Source organism: Dinoponera quadriceps, unplaced genomic scaffold, assembly GCF_001313825.1.
Source record: "Dinoponera quadriceps isolate SergipeBrazil2010 unplaced genomic scaffold, ASM131382v1 scaffold566, whole genome shotgun sequence".
Classification (NCBI taxonomy): Eukaryota; Metazoa; Arthropoda; class Insecta; order Hymenoptera; family Formicidae; genus Dinoponera; species Dinoponera quadriceps.
Window position 1 is genome coordinate 1,684,867 of NW_014555972.1, and position 16,581 is coordinate 1,701,447.

Here is a 16,581-nt window from a genome sequence, read left to right on the forward strand (position 1 = left end):
TTGGGAGGAAACAACTATAGTTCACCTATTGTCTGGAAATTCCGAAGAAAATTTGCCACAACGCAATAATACTGGTTAACGTATCGATCTTTCGGTTTTCGATTGAGAACCCTTACTTGGGACTTTAGTCACATATAATGAGTTCGCAGCCATGTTCGCAGGCTGATATCACGAAAACTTGAGCTAATATTGGTGGAGCTGCTGTCACGAGAAACACACAGTAAGCGATACCGAGAATAAGAGAAAAGTCACGCGAGAAAATCAGTGATACTCGTGCTGTGGTGTTCTTATGTAATATTGAGACGCTGTAACACTGTGTTGTACAATCGTTATCGCTATAGCGGAATATTCCCAACAACGTGTAAGTGCGTAAGGCGATTTGTAATCAATGTATAAATAACGGGTGTGATATTTGTGCACGTGTGCGTTAATGTATCGCTCATTAATGCTACAGTTTCAGTGGCGCGTCAACGGAGCCATTTATAAATTTGGCATTTATTAAGCGAAATTAGGGTTCTTATAGATTTATTTTGCTACCTAAATAATAAATGTTAGTTTCGAACGAAATTGATTTAGAGACATATGTACTCAATATTACAAATACGAAATTATTATTTTTTATTTTTCTTATTAATGCTAATATATTTATGTATCAGTTGATCAGATATAAATGCGTAAATAACAAAAAGGCATATCTCAAATAGCAAAGTGACATTAAATGACGTTTTAACAATAGAACTGCGGCGATTCCTTTCCTCCCACAGAACCACGGATGTAAATTACTTTTGACTCACTTCTTCTTTTGCAATTATCTTCTGTAATTAATAGATTTTTTTGAACTTTATCATATTATTTAAATGTTTTACGACAAAGAAGACTTCCCAGTGATGGAAATCCAAAGAAATGGAAAAAAAAGAATCTACAAGTAAATAAAAAACGATCCAGCCGCGATTCCAATGTTATCTATTCTAGTGACGTCTTATTGATGTTAGGGATATCATTAAGACATCATTAAGACATAATTTGCTATTTGAGATATAAATGTTTAAATATGTGCGTATATATATTTCCAATATTATTATAAATTAAATGAACTTGACACCACTATATATATTTTTAAAATAAAATGGTCAATAATTCTGAAATTTGTGTGTGATAGATAATATAACGTATTAGAACAACTGATAACTGAATTCCTTCTTCGTGAATAACGTAAATAAGCTTGTTATTAGACTCCGTGACTGATATATAGAGCATGACCTTGGAGCCGTATCTTTGAAAATAGTCATATAAATATCTTTACTTCTAAGAACAAGATTTAATTTTGGCATTTTCATTATAATACAACTTTAAGTTGAAAATGTGTCTTATTAAATTTTGAAATTTAAGACACACACACACACGCACACATATATATATAATATAAATGAAACATATAATAAGGTAGAATACAATAATTAAATAAATAAATTAAATAAGATGTAAAATTAGAAAAGATACGCGCAAAATGTTATTCATGCGAATCTTGAGAACTACCGTATAACACATTTCTGTTTTCCGTTTTCATTAGTATCGCCTCATCAGAGAATAATGGACACAAATGGCGATAAATTCGAATTTGCCATAGACCGCGGAGGCACGTTCACCGACATATACGCCAGATGTTCAGGTGGTAAGATTCGAGTCATGAAATTACTCTCGGTAGATCCAGCCAATTACGAGGATGCACCGAGGGAAGGTATTCGCAGGATACTCGAGCAGGTACCTTATGAATAAAATTGCATGCGGTAATCAACTGTTGACAACATAATAAAGTCGCCATCAGTTGTTGCAGTGAAAAGAAATTATTACGTGCTTGTAAGAGTTAAATCGTGGTTACCGTAACGATAATATTGAAATTATTGTAGAATGATGTATCGTTCAGCGTGTAATATTATCGCTACAACAATCGCGATATTACAGTCCCATAATTATCTCAAGAAATGTAAACCGGAGCGGGCAACTATGCATTACACCTTGCGTAATGTTATCTAAACTTTACTAATCCAGATCTCGGAGAATTTAATCAAAAAGAGCCTCATAACTTTATTGTAATATCATGAAAAGATCTTGATGTTAGCTACCAGAATATTGAATAAAAGAAAAGAAGTTTCTATTTAAGATTTTGAAGTCGACTTTCAGGTCTCCTTCATATCTGCGCTCAAGGTCAGATTACCTGAAATAAAAAATTTTTGTAATCTATCTGAGTGTACGGGGCAATTATCTCAGTCTCTCTCAAAATGCCAGACAATTCACGATTACGCGTGAATTTCAGGAAACCGGTGTTAAAATGGACGACAAGGTGGATACATCCAGGATAGGATGGATCAGGATGGGCACGACAGTTGCCACGAATGCATTGCTGGAGAGAAAGGGCGCGAAAATGGCGTTGTTGATAAACGAGGGTTTCAAGGACCTGATATTCATCGGTAATCAGGCTCGGCCAAATATTTTCGATTTGGTTCGTATAATTGAATTCAACAGACTTTGATCGCGCTCGTGTTCGAAGCAATTCGATATATCGCAAACTGTACATTTTAATCCCTTCATGAAGTTTACTTCGATCACACGACCGCACGATGCTTCCGCCTCGGCTCAAATGGTCTTTCGTCGAATGCTCGCAGGAAATAGTGACACCGGAGGTTTTGTACAAGAAAGTGGTGGAAGTAAAGTGCAGAGTGATTCCCGCTCTGACGGGCAGGTGCCAATTGGAGAACAAGTCGTGGCGGAGGGTCAAGGGATCCACCGGCGAAGATTTGTTCGTCACTCAAGAACTCGACGAGGAGCAACTGATGAAAGATCTAGAGGAACTCCGTAGCCTGGAAATAGATAGTCTCGCTGTTGTCCTGGCGCATAGTTACACGTCAGTGGATAATTACACTTCACTTGAACTTCAGTCGTTCATTATTACATAGGATGGGACAATATCTATTAGTAACACTGAATATCTTCGGAGAAGAAAAATATTTTATTAACAACTGGATGAAGATGAGAAAAGTTTATATTTACACACAGAAAAGAAACTCTGTTAGTAATAATTGTTTCTGTGTATTTTCATCTAGTTACGCAAATCACGAGATCAGGGTCGGCGAATTAGCGAGGAAAGCGGGTTTCTCCCACGTGTCCCTTTCGCACGAAGTGATGCCAATGACTAGAATAGTTCCTAGAGGTTTCACAACCTGCGCGGATGCTTACTTGACGCCGCATATTAAGAGTTACCTAGAGGTAATGCCATTTCTGTAATTAGACGTTCTGTAATTAGACGAAGAGTGATCTCGAGGATGGCAGTCAAAAGGTGTTTTGTCGTCTTCCAATAGTAACAAATGATTTTCCACTCAGGGATTCTCTTCGGGATTCAAAGACAATTTGAAAGGCGTGAATGTGTTATTTATGCAAAGCGACGGCGGACTAACACCTATGCATTCGTGAGTAATAAACACGTTGTTTGAACATACATGGAAAGGAAGAACATTCTTGTTTTAAGAAGATCCGTATTCTGAAGACGTAAATGCTGAATTGAGATTTGATAACTTAATAATTATTTTTATAATTATTTCACCGAACAGATGAAATTTGCTTATGCAAAGAAATTGCACGCGTAGTTTCACTAAAAATATAATATTCTCGTTATTCGGTATAATTTTCTTAATTTGAGTGTAAAGAATATTTCTATGCTTTATTTCAAAATTGAAGCAATAACATTACAGAAGAGAATGAAAGAGAGTACGTCGGAGTAGAGGTTTGGGTAACTTAGTATTAAGGGTAGACGTCTGGCAAGCGATAGTTCACGAGTCTAACTTTAGCTTCCGGATTATCTCTTAGTCTGTTATAATAATCAGATCTTATATTTAAGATTATCTTCAGTTAGGTTTATTATCAGATACTGTACGAGTTAATTAGCACAAAGCGTTTGAGGATGAATTTAAGACGCTCTCAGGTATAAAATCTGATTTATATTATGAAGTGAAAACGTTCATATTGTTTATATTGTTGAAAAAAAAATTAACATACATTGGTGATTCAAATATACAATTAGTCAAAACAACGCATTCATCTTTTTGATATAATTTTTTAAATTGCCCTAATAAGATGTATTATTTTCAAAATAATTATATTGCTCTCTTCAGTGGACTGTCGTGATATTGCAGTTATATAATAATATTGAGTGTTGAAATTCAAGATTATTACATTTTTGTAAGATTATATATTTTTGTTTATATATGAAACAATGGTCACGTCGATTAGAGTATGTAAGCCTTGGGTACTCAATTTTTTCCCGTGTAGTCTTTCCGAAAAGTCCGTCATGCTGCCTCTGTATTAAACGGGTTATTGTTTTCGTTTACGCTGAAGCTTCAACGGGTCACGCGCTATACTCTCCGGGCCGGCTGGCGGTGTCGTTGGATACGCGATCACGACTTACGGGAAGGAGACTGACATGCCGGTTATCGGATTTGACATGGGCGGCACGTCGACCGACGTGAGCCGCTACGGAGGAAATTACGAGCACGTTTACGAGAGCACGACAGCAGGTGTCACCATACAAGCTCCTCAGGTATAACTTCGAGTGACTTCAAGATGATTATTAACGATTAGCAAAACGAGCGAATGCCTGGAGATCTGCAAAACGCGCTTGTCTCCCGAAATATTTTCAAAAAGATCTCTTCAAGTGTCAGATTCTTCAGAAGAAGCTCTTGAAAATATCATTAAGAAAGAAAAACGGGAAAAAACAGTTTGATCGATAAATATCATTAAGAAACATCATGAAGAAAAAAAAACGGGAAAAAAACAGTTTGATCGAATTCACCTGAAATGGACGAGCAAAACGTGGTTGAAGGAAACAGAATTTCCGATTCTCGGATCAATTAAATTAAATTCCAAACTGTTTATTTCGTGTGGTATCGCGTCTTATCGCAGAGAGAAAATGGAGAAAAGAATTCGGTTTTTTAAAATCCAAATTCGGTTGAAGTTGGACGTCAACACAGTTGCGGCAGGAGGTGGATCGATGCTTTTCTTCAGGTCGGGTCTCTTCGAGGTCGGGCCTGAGAGCGCGGGCGCCCATCCCGGACCCGCGTGTTACAAGAAGGGCGGCCCCCTGGCTGTGACAGACGCGAATCTCGCGCTGGGCCGTCTGCTGCCCGAATATTTCCCTCAAATTTTTGGGCCCGACGAGAACGAGCCGCTCGATAAACGTTGCACGATAACGGCGTTTGAGGAGCTCACGAACGAGGTAATTGCCCCGATGTGGAACGACGGAGTCAGAGTCCGATGGCTTCTGTATTGCTGGAAATCTTCTCACGCTAAATAGTCTTTTATTTGTCATCAAATTTTCGATAATCTGAATGCCATTTTAAACTTACGAAATAAAATGTCTATGTTGCAGATCAACGGGTTTTTGAGTAAAAACGGAGAAAATTCCAAGGAGAAGATGACTCTCGAAGAGGTGGCTATGGGGTTCGTCAAGGTCGCGAACGAGACCATGTGTCGTCCGATTCGTGCCTTGACTCAGGTATTGTTGGATAGCTTATTGAAGCTATACGAAATCACATAATCTCGCTTATCAAGCCTTTGGATAAATAGGTTGATTTGGCTTTCGAGTTAACGTCCGACTCGGTCGCGGTCGGTCGTCGAGTGCGAAATTAAGATGCTTAATGTCGCGTCGGGAGCGGTTTCTCGGCTCGTCGGATTGCCGGGTTCGGAAAGAATGAACAGAAAGGCATAAAGTCTGTCAGTGGCATTTACGAAGGTAAAAGCCCCTTAAAAAGAAATTCTAGATACGAGATTGTGATTCCATGTAGTTTTTTCAGGAATGAATTTATATTCGTAACGCAGTGATGCAACGTCAGCCTCTTCGACGTTCTTATGTATATTTTCGATTGGAACAGGCGAAAGGTTACGACACTTCTCGTCACGTTCTGGCGTGTTTCGGTGGCGCCGGGGGTCAACATGCGTGTGCAATCGCGCGATCGTTGGGCATGGGCCAAGTTTTCATTCATAAGTACGCCGGTATCTTGTCAGCTTATGGTATGGCATTGGCGGACGTAGTCGAGGAGGTCCAAGAGCCAAGCGCCGAAGTTTACGAGGAAGGTATCATTTCTAACTGACGATAGAACTCTCCCTTTTCGTTTCTTACATATTGTTTTCTTCACGTATATTCCTACTCAGATAGCACGAGACATACTGCGTGTACTGTTCTGCAAATAACAAGCAAATTTTTGAGTCAAATTAATTCAAGAAGCCTCTACGCATGAGCATTTTCAATAATTCGAAATTTTGCGTATTGTTTACAAAATGTTAGAAGAACCTTTTGTTAACCTTAATGTTATTCTTAATGTTCGTTCTCACTAAGTTTGTCCATATTGATCTGGAACACCTTGCATATCGTTTGCCAATATGACTATGTATTTTGCGTGTTATTTGCTCGCAGAGAGCTTCGATCGCTTGGATGACCGCATTGACGAGATGCAGGCGAAAGTCAAGAGCAGATTGCGCGCCCAAGGATTCACGGACGATCGGATAGAAACGCAACCGTTTTTGCACTTACGTTACCAGGGGACCGATTGCGCTTTAATGTGCGTTCCTGTTAACGCAGACCGAGAGGAAAAGAAATTCCCCCGACACGGAGACTTTCTTGCTTCATTTCTCAGAAGGTGAGTTTCCAACGTCGCAGAAACACCAACTGCTCAACTCAAAAACGCTTTCGTTCACTATAATGATTAATTATTCACTCGTAAACTTTATCTTAACGAAGGTATCAGACCGAGTTCGGCTTCACCATGCCGGAACGCAAGGTCTTGGTGAACGACGTGAGAGTTCGAGGAGTCGGTAAAACTGAAATTTCCGAGGATCCTGTGTTACCCACGTCTTCCCAACCGCCAAAATTCGATAAGGTTAGACGGTGGATCCAGGTGGTGGATGAAACAGTTATCAAGCAGATTCTCGCCGAAGGCACTTAGATTCTCAAAGAAGCAAAGAAACGAAAGAATTCCACCGGCATTATTTCTGATTTTTCTTACTTTATGTTACAAATAGCCCCCACGATTTCAATATCGTGACGAATTACTTTAACTTGCATAAAAAATGTTAAATGTGTTAAAGTTAAATTTTAAATCAACCAGTTGAAATTAAATGAAACCCAGTGAAATTTAAATACGCTAATTTGAAAGTCATAAAAGTTACATACGTGACTTTTAAACACGTTCCCTATGTTAAAATAACGCAAAATTTAGACAGTTATTAACAGACAATTTTTTATTGCGTACTGTTCCCCGAGTAAGAATCATTTTGATGTTTTCCAGACCACCATGGTATACTTCGAGGGTGGTTATCGGCAGTCGATGGTTTATCACTTAAGTTCCTTGTGGGCCGGACAGAATATACAAGGTCCCGCCATTATCATGGACAGCCTGAGCACAATTTTAGTGGAGCCGGATTGCACCGCTGTAATTACTAATCGCGGAGACGTGCGGATCGTAATCGGGCAGTGTCATCGAACGACGAATATCACCACCGATCTCGACGCCATCCAGCTCAGTATTTTTTCCCACCGTTTCATGAGCATCGCCGAGCAAATGGGCCGGTACGTACGCCGAAGAATTTTCCCAGCGAATCAAGATGACGCTTTTTTGCACGCTTATCGAGACCCCGAGATTCAAACGCTCGCGTGTTTCCGACTCGGCAGAATACTTCAAAGAACTTCGATCTCTACGAACATAAAGGAACGACTGGATTTTTCGTGCGCGGTTTTCGGCCCCGACGGCGGTCTCGTCTCGAACGCACCCCACATTCCGGTGCACTTGGGAGCCATGCAGGAGACCGTGCAGTACCAGATAAAAGCGTTCGAGGGACATTTCGAACGAGGAGACATTATTCTCTCGAACCATCCGTTAGCCGGCGGCTCCCATCTGCCGGATTTGACGGTCATCACGCCGGTATTTTACAAGTACGCGCATCCTTTGCACGTTGCGTATTTCCCCGAGTCAAAATCTAGGCCCTGTGATAAACCTTTGATTCTGCAACACAATAGGAGCTGAGACGATAAAACAGGCTCGCGATTTCAGTTCTAATAATATAATTTACTCCCCCTTTGATTCGGACGATATCTGAAATTTCTGTTTTGCCCGTTTTAATATCACAACAGGCTGTTCAAGATAGCATTAAGATAAAATCTGTAGAATTACTGGTTCCTTCGTGTTTATGAAATTTTTAATTAGTATCTCGACGTGAATTCTTTTTGTATTCAGGGATATACCTGAGCCGGTATTCTTCGTGGCCAGCAGAGGTCATCACGCTGATATCGGCGGTATCACTCCCGGTTCAATGCCACCGCACTCTACGACGCTACTTCAGGTACGAGAATACTATGGTTGGGTAAATTTGAGGACGATTATGTATGAAAATTGTACTTTTGATAGGAGGGCGCTTCTTTCAAAAGTTTCCTGCTGGTACACAAAGGAGTCTTCCGTGAGAAGGAACTGACGGAAGCTTTGATGGCGCCGGGCAAACTACCGGGAAGTTCCGGTACCAGAAACTTGTCGGACAATCTCAGCGATCTCAAAGCCCAAATCGCGGCGAATCAAAAAGTACGATACTTGTATACAATATTCGTACATGTCGGGATTGTTTTTCTCTTACATACCGTGTAGATCATTAATTTATCTCGGACTCTCAGTAACGAGACTTTCACGTTATAAGACTATTTGTTCGCGTAAGGTAGATAAATAAGGGGGGCCAATGATGATAATAAAAATTCATAAAGGAAACAAATAAAAGGAATTTATTTTCTTCTTTTATTTAAGGGCTCGCAACTGGTGTACGATCTGATCGACATATATACGCTTGAAGTAGTTCAGGCATACATGGGTCACATACAACGTAACGCGGAAGTTGCCGTTCGAGAAATGCTGAAATCGGTGGGCACGAAAGTTCTACGAGAAACTGGAAATACCAGCATCAGCGCTGTCGATTATCTCGACGACGGCAGTCCGATCAGATTGCGTGTGGACATTGATATCAACGAAGGCGAAGCGATTTGTAATTTCAGGTAATGGGAATTTCGGGATGCATCTCGTTAAAGTCTATTTAATACAGATTGAAAGTTCGTAGTTTCTATTTCATATATTTATATATAATATGAAGTACAAAGCTAAAAGAAAAGGGTTTTTAAAACTCGAGGTCTCCGAATAGCCTTGATCGTTTTTAATTTGGATGATCATCGCGTAAACAACGAGCTTGAAAAATTTTCTTGCTATTTTTAGGCGTGTCACTTGTAAAAATAAATCAAATATTCTGCACCGACTATATGTTGTTAGGGTAAATTAGTGTAACTTTCGGAAATTCGGTCCCGCAAGATTTCGCACCAATTAGCGTAGCAACTTGTAACACAATCCGTTTCATATCATTTGATATTATCCGTAGCGGGACTGGTTACGAGGTTTGGGGTAACTGCAACGCGCCACGCGCCATTACTTTCTCCGCGTTGATCTACTGCCTGAGGTGCATCGTCGGTCGGAACATACCGTTAAACCAGGTAACGTCGCAACGAACGTCCTCGGGGAGATTTGACGAGAAATTCGAGAAACCCGATCTCCTTTTCTGCGCTGACAGGGATGTTTGAAGCCCGTGAAGATAATGATCCCGAAGGGATCGTTGCTCGATCCCTCGGAGGAAGCCGCGGTAGTCGGCGGGAACGTCTTGACGTCTCAGCGAATCGTCGACGTCGTCCTGAAAGCCTTCGAAGCTTGCGCGGCTTCACAGGGTTGCATGAACAACGTAACCCTCGGCACCGAGGAATGGGGTTATTACGAGACGGTTGCTGGTGGTAGCGGAGCGGTAAGATTATTACGGATCTTCTCGAATAACATATGCAATAACACACCCCCCGAGTTTCACGAAGCGATTCTTTACTCTTGATTCTTTAAATCTTTCGAGGTAGAATTTCACTAGAAAAGTAGAGCGAGTCAGCGAGTCACTTGGAATGGATTTTCATTCGTACCGGGTGAATTCCCCGTTTTGAATCCGTCGAGCGAATATTTTCACTCGAAACCGACGAGCGAATCTAACGTATTCCACATGGTCGCCGGAACGAATTAATTTAAAAGTCGATTGAAATATTCACTCGTACAGAGTCGGAATCAGCTCTAAGCTTGAGTGAAGCGCTCAATCTTACGGTGTTCGAGAGATATTACTTTCACCGTCGCGAGTTCTTTATTCTGAGGCAACGAGTACGTTTGCGCAGGGGCCGACTTGGGACGGCAGAAGTGGCGTTCACACCCACATGACCAACACGCGGATCACCGATCCCGAAATACTGGAGCTACGTTATCCGATTGTGCTCGACAAGTTCTCGCTCAGGTCCGGAAGTGGCGGCAACGGGATGTATCGCGGCGGCGACGGTGTTGTGCGCGAAATGACTTTCAGGTAATTCACACACCAATTCCACGACGAAGTCTGCAGCTAACCCGGCGTACTGCTTTGTATGCAGATGGCAATACTTTGCATATGTTACACCTATGTATGTGCGTAATTTTTTTCTTAAATTAGAATCTCAAATTCGCGGAACAAAGCGACGATAATCGTCGCTGAAGGGTTTCTTCCGTTCGTAGATCTTGTTGAATGCGTGTTGTTGACAGGGCTCCGATGACCTTGTCCGTGTTAACCGAGCGGAGGGTGAACAGTCCACCTGGGCTTAACGGCGGCATGCCGGGAGAACGCGGTCGTAACACTTTGGTGCGAGCTGATGGTAGAAAGATCAACTTGGGCCCGAAGACCGCAGTTCCGGTATACGCAGGGGTGAGAAATATTTCCAATATCTCTCTCTCACTATGCTTTTGTAAAATCGGTCAATAAGAGGATAAAGAAGGAAGCGCAAGATAACGCAGTTATTTTATTTGCGACATAACGTATACTACTTTGTCATAGCGAATAAATTACGTCGTTAACGGTTTGTTGTAAAATCGGAGTTCGATTACGTGAGGTGTGTGAAGAATCGGGAGAAATTCAAAGTGTTGTTTGTCGATAATCGGAGAAAGGAGTCTTGACGAATTTCGTTGCGAAGGATAATCCGGGAAGAAATTCGAAATTTGTCTATGGAAACGAGTGTTGATTATTCGGGAGCGTGCGGAGGGTCTGAAAGGACTCTTGACTTTTCATGAGGGATAATTCGTGAGTGACGAATGGGTGGGTCGTTGCGACTCGCTTTTTCGCACGGGTGTAATCGCGTAAAAATAAAGCGGCGCAGCCGAATAGTAAGGAATAGGCAGAGGCGAAGATGGAATGGTGGAGAAATTTTCCATGGTTTTACGCGGGGTCATAAAGATTTTATTACAGTAGATACGCGATCCGCTGTCTGCCGCGCCGGATGCGTAGTCGCGCAGCAAAGAGTAAAGTGATTTCCTTCACGTCCTTGTGTGGGGAGTTATGAGATAATAATCGCGTTTTAAGTTCCTCGTGAAAACGCCGCGCTTCAAGTTCTTCGCGCTGGTTCGAGCGACAAAATCCCGATATATCACTCGTGACCTTAAGACGGACACTGAATACGGAGCGGAAACTTTCTCATGAGAGGAATTTTACGAGATTAACATTGTGTAGTTCGAAGTCGCTCGGTCCTTTGAATACGTTTTTTTTATTAAGCTTCCTCATTTGAAGATGCCTCGGAGAATGGGAGTGAAGTGACACCTCATGTAAGGAACAACTGCTGGAGAGGTGCTGGCTCACTACCGATTTTTAGTGAACATAGTATTAGATACTAATTAGATACTGAAATGATAAAAACTCGAGCTAAAATCCGAAAGACACTGTAACTGTGTCGATTTTTAACATTGCGAAAACACAAAAAAAACTATCGATTCCCAGTAATGATTATTGTTACCGTACAATTGTTAATACTACAACTAGAGAGCATTTATCTCGTGTAGTTGTAGTGAAATTTGGCAAAAAACTGAATTTTCACCAAGAAATATCTATTTATATATATTTATAGATCATCGTGCGTTAATATCGTAAATCCGTATTTCAGTGCAGTGAATTATTACCTCCCCCTCAGTCTCTAGTACTGTTCGAATGTGCGCGATTCTCACATGAGACAGCATCGTCGTCTTTACTTGACGTTACCTGATGGTATTTATCATCAATGCCCATCCCTAACGCTCGACGCATCCACCAATTGCATATTATAGCTAGTGGATACCTGAAAAAGCCACGAATGCCTCGGCCTTTCAAGCTCGGATCTAAGCTTCAGTTCCGTCTGTATTAAGAGAAAACGGGACCTTGGACGGGAAGACTTGCGGCTTCCGTCCGGGTCCATAGTGCTTGCCCCTTCGAGCGAGATAAAAAATACGAGACGAGTCGGGGAGAGATGGGAGAAATGTGATAGGTAGCGCGCGAGGAAGGGAGGCGAGATGGAAACTGTATAACTGTGTGTACATCTGCCAACACAAAATTTCTTTTCGAAGTTACCGGAGCACGAGAGAGAGAGAGAGAGCCTGAGGCGGATGCGCATCTCGAATATTGTGCAGCAGTTAGCGCGAGCTCCGAAAGGATTACACCGTTATTACCGTGCAGGTGTACGCACCGGAATCCCCCGGCGCCTTTGCTCCTTTCGTTAGTGCCGCAGTTTCCTTTTGGAAAGTCCGCGGAGTCGACGGCGACGGCCGGGAGGATAGAGCGATACCGCTCTCGTCGGGCTCTTAATTTAATCTCGCCGGTATATCGTTGCGTCGGGGCGAAACGAATTCACGGTTGGCGGGGAAATTTCTCGCCTTTTCTCGCACTCAAAGCGATGAACGGCGCCTCGCGTTTAAGGCCTTTGTCACGGGAAGGTGTTCCTCGCCTAGCTGATTTATGCATTCCGCTGAAAAGTGGTTTGATGCATAATTCACTCCGGCTGGATAATGGAGAGAGTCTTAAGGAGATTATATTTAAAAATGTATCGCGGGAAAGGCGTTTTCTCCCCGCAGACTGTTCTGTGTGCAGTGCCAAACGAAGAGAAAGGTCCGCGGGATTTCCCGACAAATAATATTTCTTCGGTATCGCCAGAGGCTCACCGAGGTTTCTTCTTTCTCACATTCGCGTTTAACACGATGAGCTTGTCAAAACGGCGAAAGATTGCGCGTTATTACGTGAATTTTCCAGTAAATATAATTTCTGGAAGCCTCTGAAGGGTAACACGATTGACATACTTGGTCCCGACGGCCGTGCGATTTTCACGATAAATCCCCATTAATATGCGATGCGATTTTGCGGCGGGCGCGAACGCAATTTTCCAAAAATTTGGACGACGTTATTTTGCGACACGGTATTGCGTTGAAGTTTCGATGGGACAGTTTTCGGTGGTTTGGCCAAAAGTTGGGATGCACGTAGCCGCACACGCTCTGCACACACGTGTAAAAACCTCGGTGCGGTGCGACAGCATGCGAGCCATCCTCGTAGTCATCACTTCTCAATGTATTTAACTATTAAATTAATTATTATATTTAACTACGAACATGTAATTTAATGGTAACACGTTCGAGTTTTTCAAGGCAATGAAATGCATGACATCCTTAAACTCGTGAAAATATATATAAATATAAAATAAAAAAATATAAAATAAATATACACTCGTGTGCTACAAATAGTTATGACAAAGTATATTTTTATTTGCGATATAAATAGATGATTTAATCATATAATTGTTTATTAAATTTTAAATATAATAATATTGGATAAAATTTTACGTATAACTGCGCATTATAAACAGTTACAGTAAACATTATATATATATATATATAAAAGGATACATAGTTTTATGAAAAGGAGACGTACATTTTTCCTAAAATATAAATTGCGCTTTATTAATCAAGTCTGTCAATCAGCATTCGTCATTTCATTGATTAATATTAAGAGTGTATTTTGTGGTTTTCTTTTTAAAGATCTGTCGTGATTTCTTTACAGGACAGATTTATTTTGGAAAGTCCAGGCGGCGGTGGTTACGGCGTGCCTGGCACAAATACGTTGGCGACTCGTAACAGAGGCTCACATAACTTCGCGGAGCGCGGAAGTGTTTTTGAGTACCGGAAGGCCCAGGAATCCGTCTAGGAAGGCTCGCAGTTACTGCCGCGAGCGCGATGAATTGTGGTGTGGAAGACACATTCCGGAAAGGCGTCACAGCTGTAGCCTTCGCAGTGAGCTACGTCGCATCGCTCTAATAAATTTCCATTGTATGGCGCATTATTATTGTACTGGTGACATGGATTTTGCGCCGATAAATATTTCGATAGATAGATATAAAAGATAGAGATATAAAAGAAGGAAAAGAATCGAAACGATATATTTCAATTGAATCTTGTGTGTAATGCATAACACGTTCGAGTTTTTCAAAGCAATGAAATGCATGACATCCTTAAACTCGTGAAAATATATATAAATATAAAATAAAAAATATAAAATAAATATACACTCGTGTGCTACAAATGGTTATGATAAAGTATATTTTTATTTGCGATATAAATAGATCATTTAATCATACAATGGCTTATTATATTTGAAATATAATAATATTGGATAAAATTTTACGTATAACTGCGCACTATAAACAGTTACAGTAAACAGTTATATATGTATTGTATATGATTATATGTAGAAACTGTTTTATCGCCAAAAAAAGTTGATTTGTAACATTTTATTGATGTTATGTTTCTGTTAGATTATTGTTATATTTGTACTGATATACAGGAGACTTATAGGATTGTTGAAAATATATGTTTCAAATATTCAACAAAGTTGTTCGTCCATTCCACTTTTTTATGAATTACCGCAACCTATTCTTGAAATTTTTAAGATTTTCTTCTTAATTTGTTGCGATATTTTATCATTGAATTTTTATTACCCAGTTGCGCCTCTGACAGTCACTTTCAACCGTCAATTGATGTCTTCGAGAAATCGTCAATCTCCAGAGGAATTAAATTTACTGCGGTTAATTTCCTCGATTTACTGGTCCGTTCGATTTGCGACAGGAGCAAGATGGCCGTCGTTTCATTTCCGGCAAGGGTAATTATAGGCCGAAATGTCATCGTGCTGACCTACATAGCGGCAGGATTATGATTGCATTTCCACCAAACGTTGTTTAAGTTGATGCACCGATAATTTGATTGGCAGGAAGCTGTTTTTAGCCGCAATTGAAGAACAGAAAGATGCTGAAAAGCGTATTTCGATTCGAAAATAATGAAGGGAAACTAATAACACTATGAATTGCTAACAATTCGGTACGTTACGCTATAATTGCCTGATTTGGACGTACCATAATTAAGGTCTGTTTAAAATATAACAAGATTCATTATATAACACATTCGTAATTCATTTTTAATCTAAATCTCTCTCACTCTCTCTTTCTACATTCAGTGTAACGGCCCGCACGATTTTTGGGACGATTCCGACAGTTTAAGAAAGAAACGAGGGATATTTATGTAAGCTGCAACTTGAAATAAAGAAAAACAAAGTTTCTTTTTTCATGAAAACTCAAGGTGAACTTAAATATTTGAAATGGCATTAGTATACAATTCCCTTACTTCGAGGATAGAATTTTTCCAGTATGTTAAGTTGCATTTTTAAAACGTGTAATTTATGCGCAGATTACGTAAGATTTAATATTTCCCTATCAATTTCCATTTTTTCTATCATAAGTTAGTAGTTTTTATAACTTGGAGTTTATAAGTAGTTTTTTATAAGTTATATTGTAACCGTGCAAATGTTACGCATCGTTACCACACGGGCTAACCGGCCAGTCGGGCCAGTCGGGCCGATCACAGTGCTTGACACCGCATTAAACTTTCCGAGCAAACCGCGCGCGGCGCCACTGCAAACAGCTGCGCGCTAGCTGTATAAGTCGGTCACAGCGAGCTAACGAGTTACTCACGTCGCGGCTGCCTTCCAAACAAGATAGCCACGACGCCCCGGAGACCAAAAGATATTGTTGGTCTCTGCCAAGTATTCTCGATTACCATTTTCCCATCCTCTTCGTGGGCGAAGATACTCTCTCGCTCTACCGAGTGTTCTCGGTTCTTCCCGCCTTCGAAGCCTGCATTTTCGCGGTCCTGCTAAGCGCGTTCTCAGCCATCGGTTATCGGAGGAGCGGGTTTCGTCCGGTGTTCTCGACCTTCCGTGACATCCGACTCTATCTTCGAGTGGGTTACGCAGTTGACACGTCGCTTATATTTAATTATACGGAGAAAGATGTACGATTAAAGATAACATATAAGGACACATAATAAATATACAAAATAATGTCAGCATTTTTATTTTATTATTTTATAATTTCCTATGTATTATGGGTGTGTTGGTTTGGGTACGGCCTTGTTTCTGGAAGCGTCGATCCTCAGATATCATAAAAACATATTTACTTGCAAGGGAATATGTAAACATTTTCATAAGACTATCATATATGTTGGTAGAGAAACGTTACTGGCTTCCACCTAACGTACATAAATTTTAAGTTTACACCTTCAACGGGGCTTCAGAGCCTAAAAACGAAATGGCACGTCGGTTTTCCTGTTTCTCCCCCCCCCCCCC

General features: G+C 40.8%; 1 protein-coding gene across 3 annotated transcripts; it reads left to right on the forward strand.

Annotated features, from left to right (window-relative positions):
• The first annotated feature begins 152 nt into the window (after positions 1-152).
• On the forward strand, positions 153-14,756 carry LOC106746372 (5-oxoprolinase). Of its 3 annotated transcripts, none has more exons than XM_014622933.1 (22): positions 153-365; positions 1,571-1,761; positions 2,315-2,500; positions 2,664-2,902; positions 3,102-3,264; positions 3,379-3,464; positions 4,390-4,591; positions 5,006-5,266; positions 5,420-5,545; positions 5,922-6,123; positions 6,464-6,686; positions 6,788-6,926; positions 7,335-7,615; positions 7,718-7,978; positions 8,280-8,385; positions 8,451-8,618; positions 8,835-9,079; positions 9,454-9,565; positions 9,643-9,867; positions 10,274-10,455; positions 10,668-10,827; positions 13,969-14,756. In XM_014622933.1, the coding sequence occupies exons 2-22, from the start codon at positions 1,591-1,593 to the stop codon at positions 14,110-14,112; spliced, it is 3,882 nt and encodes a 1,293-aa protein (XP_014478419.1). In that variant the 5' UTR covers positions 153-365; positions 1,571-1,590; the 3' UTR covers positions 14,113-14,756. The 3 variants fall into 3 exon arrangements, with proteins under 3 accessions (XP_014478419.1, XP_014478418.1, XP_014478420.1); XM_014622932.1 differs by having other exon boundaries at positions 153-361; XM_014622934.1 differs by having other exon boundaries at positions 154-220.
• The last annotated feature ends 1,825 nt before the right edge of the window (positions 14,757-16,581 follow it).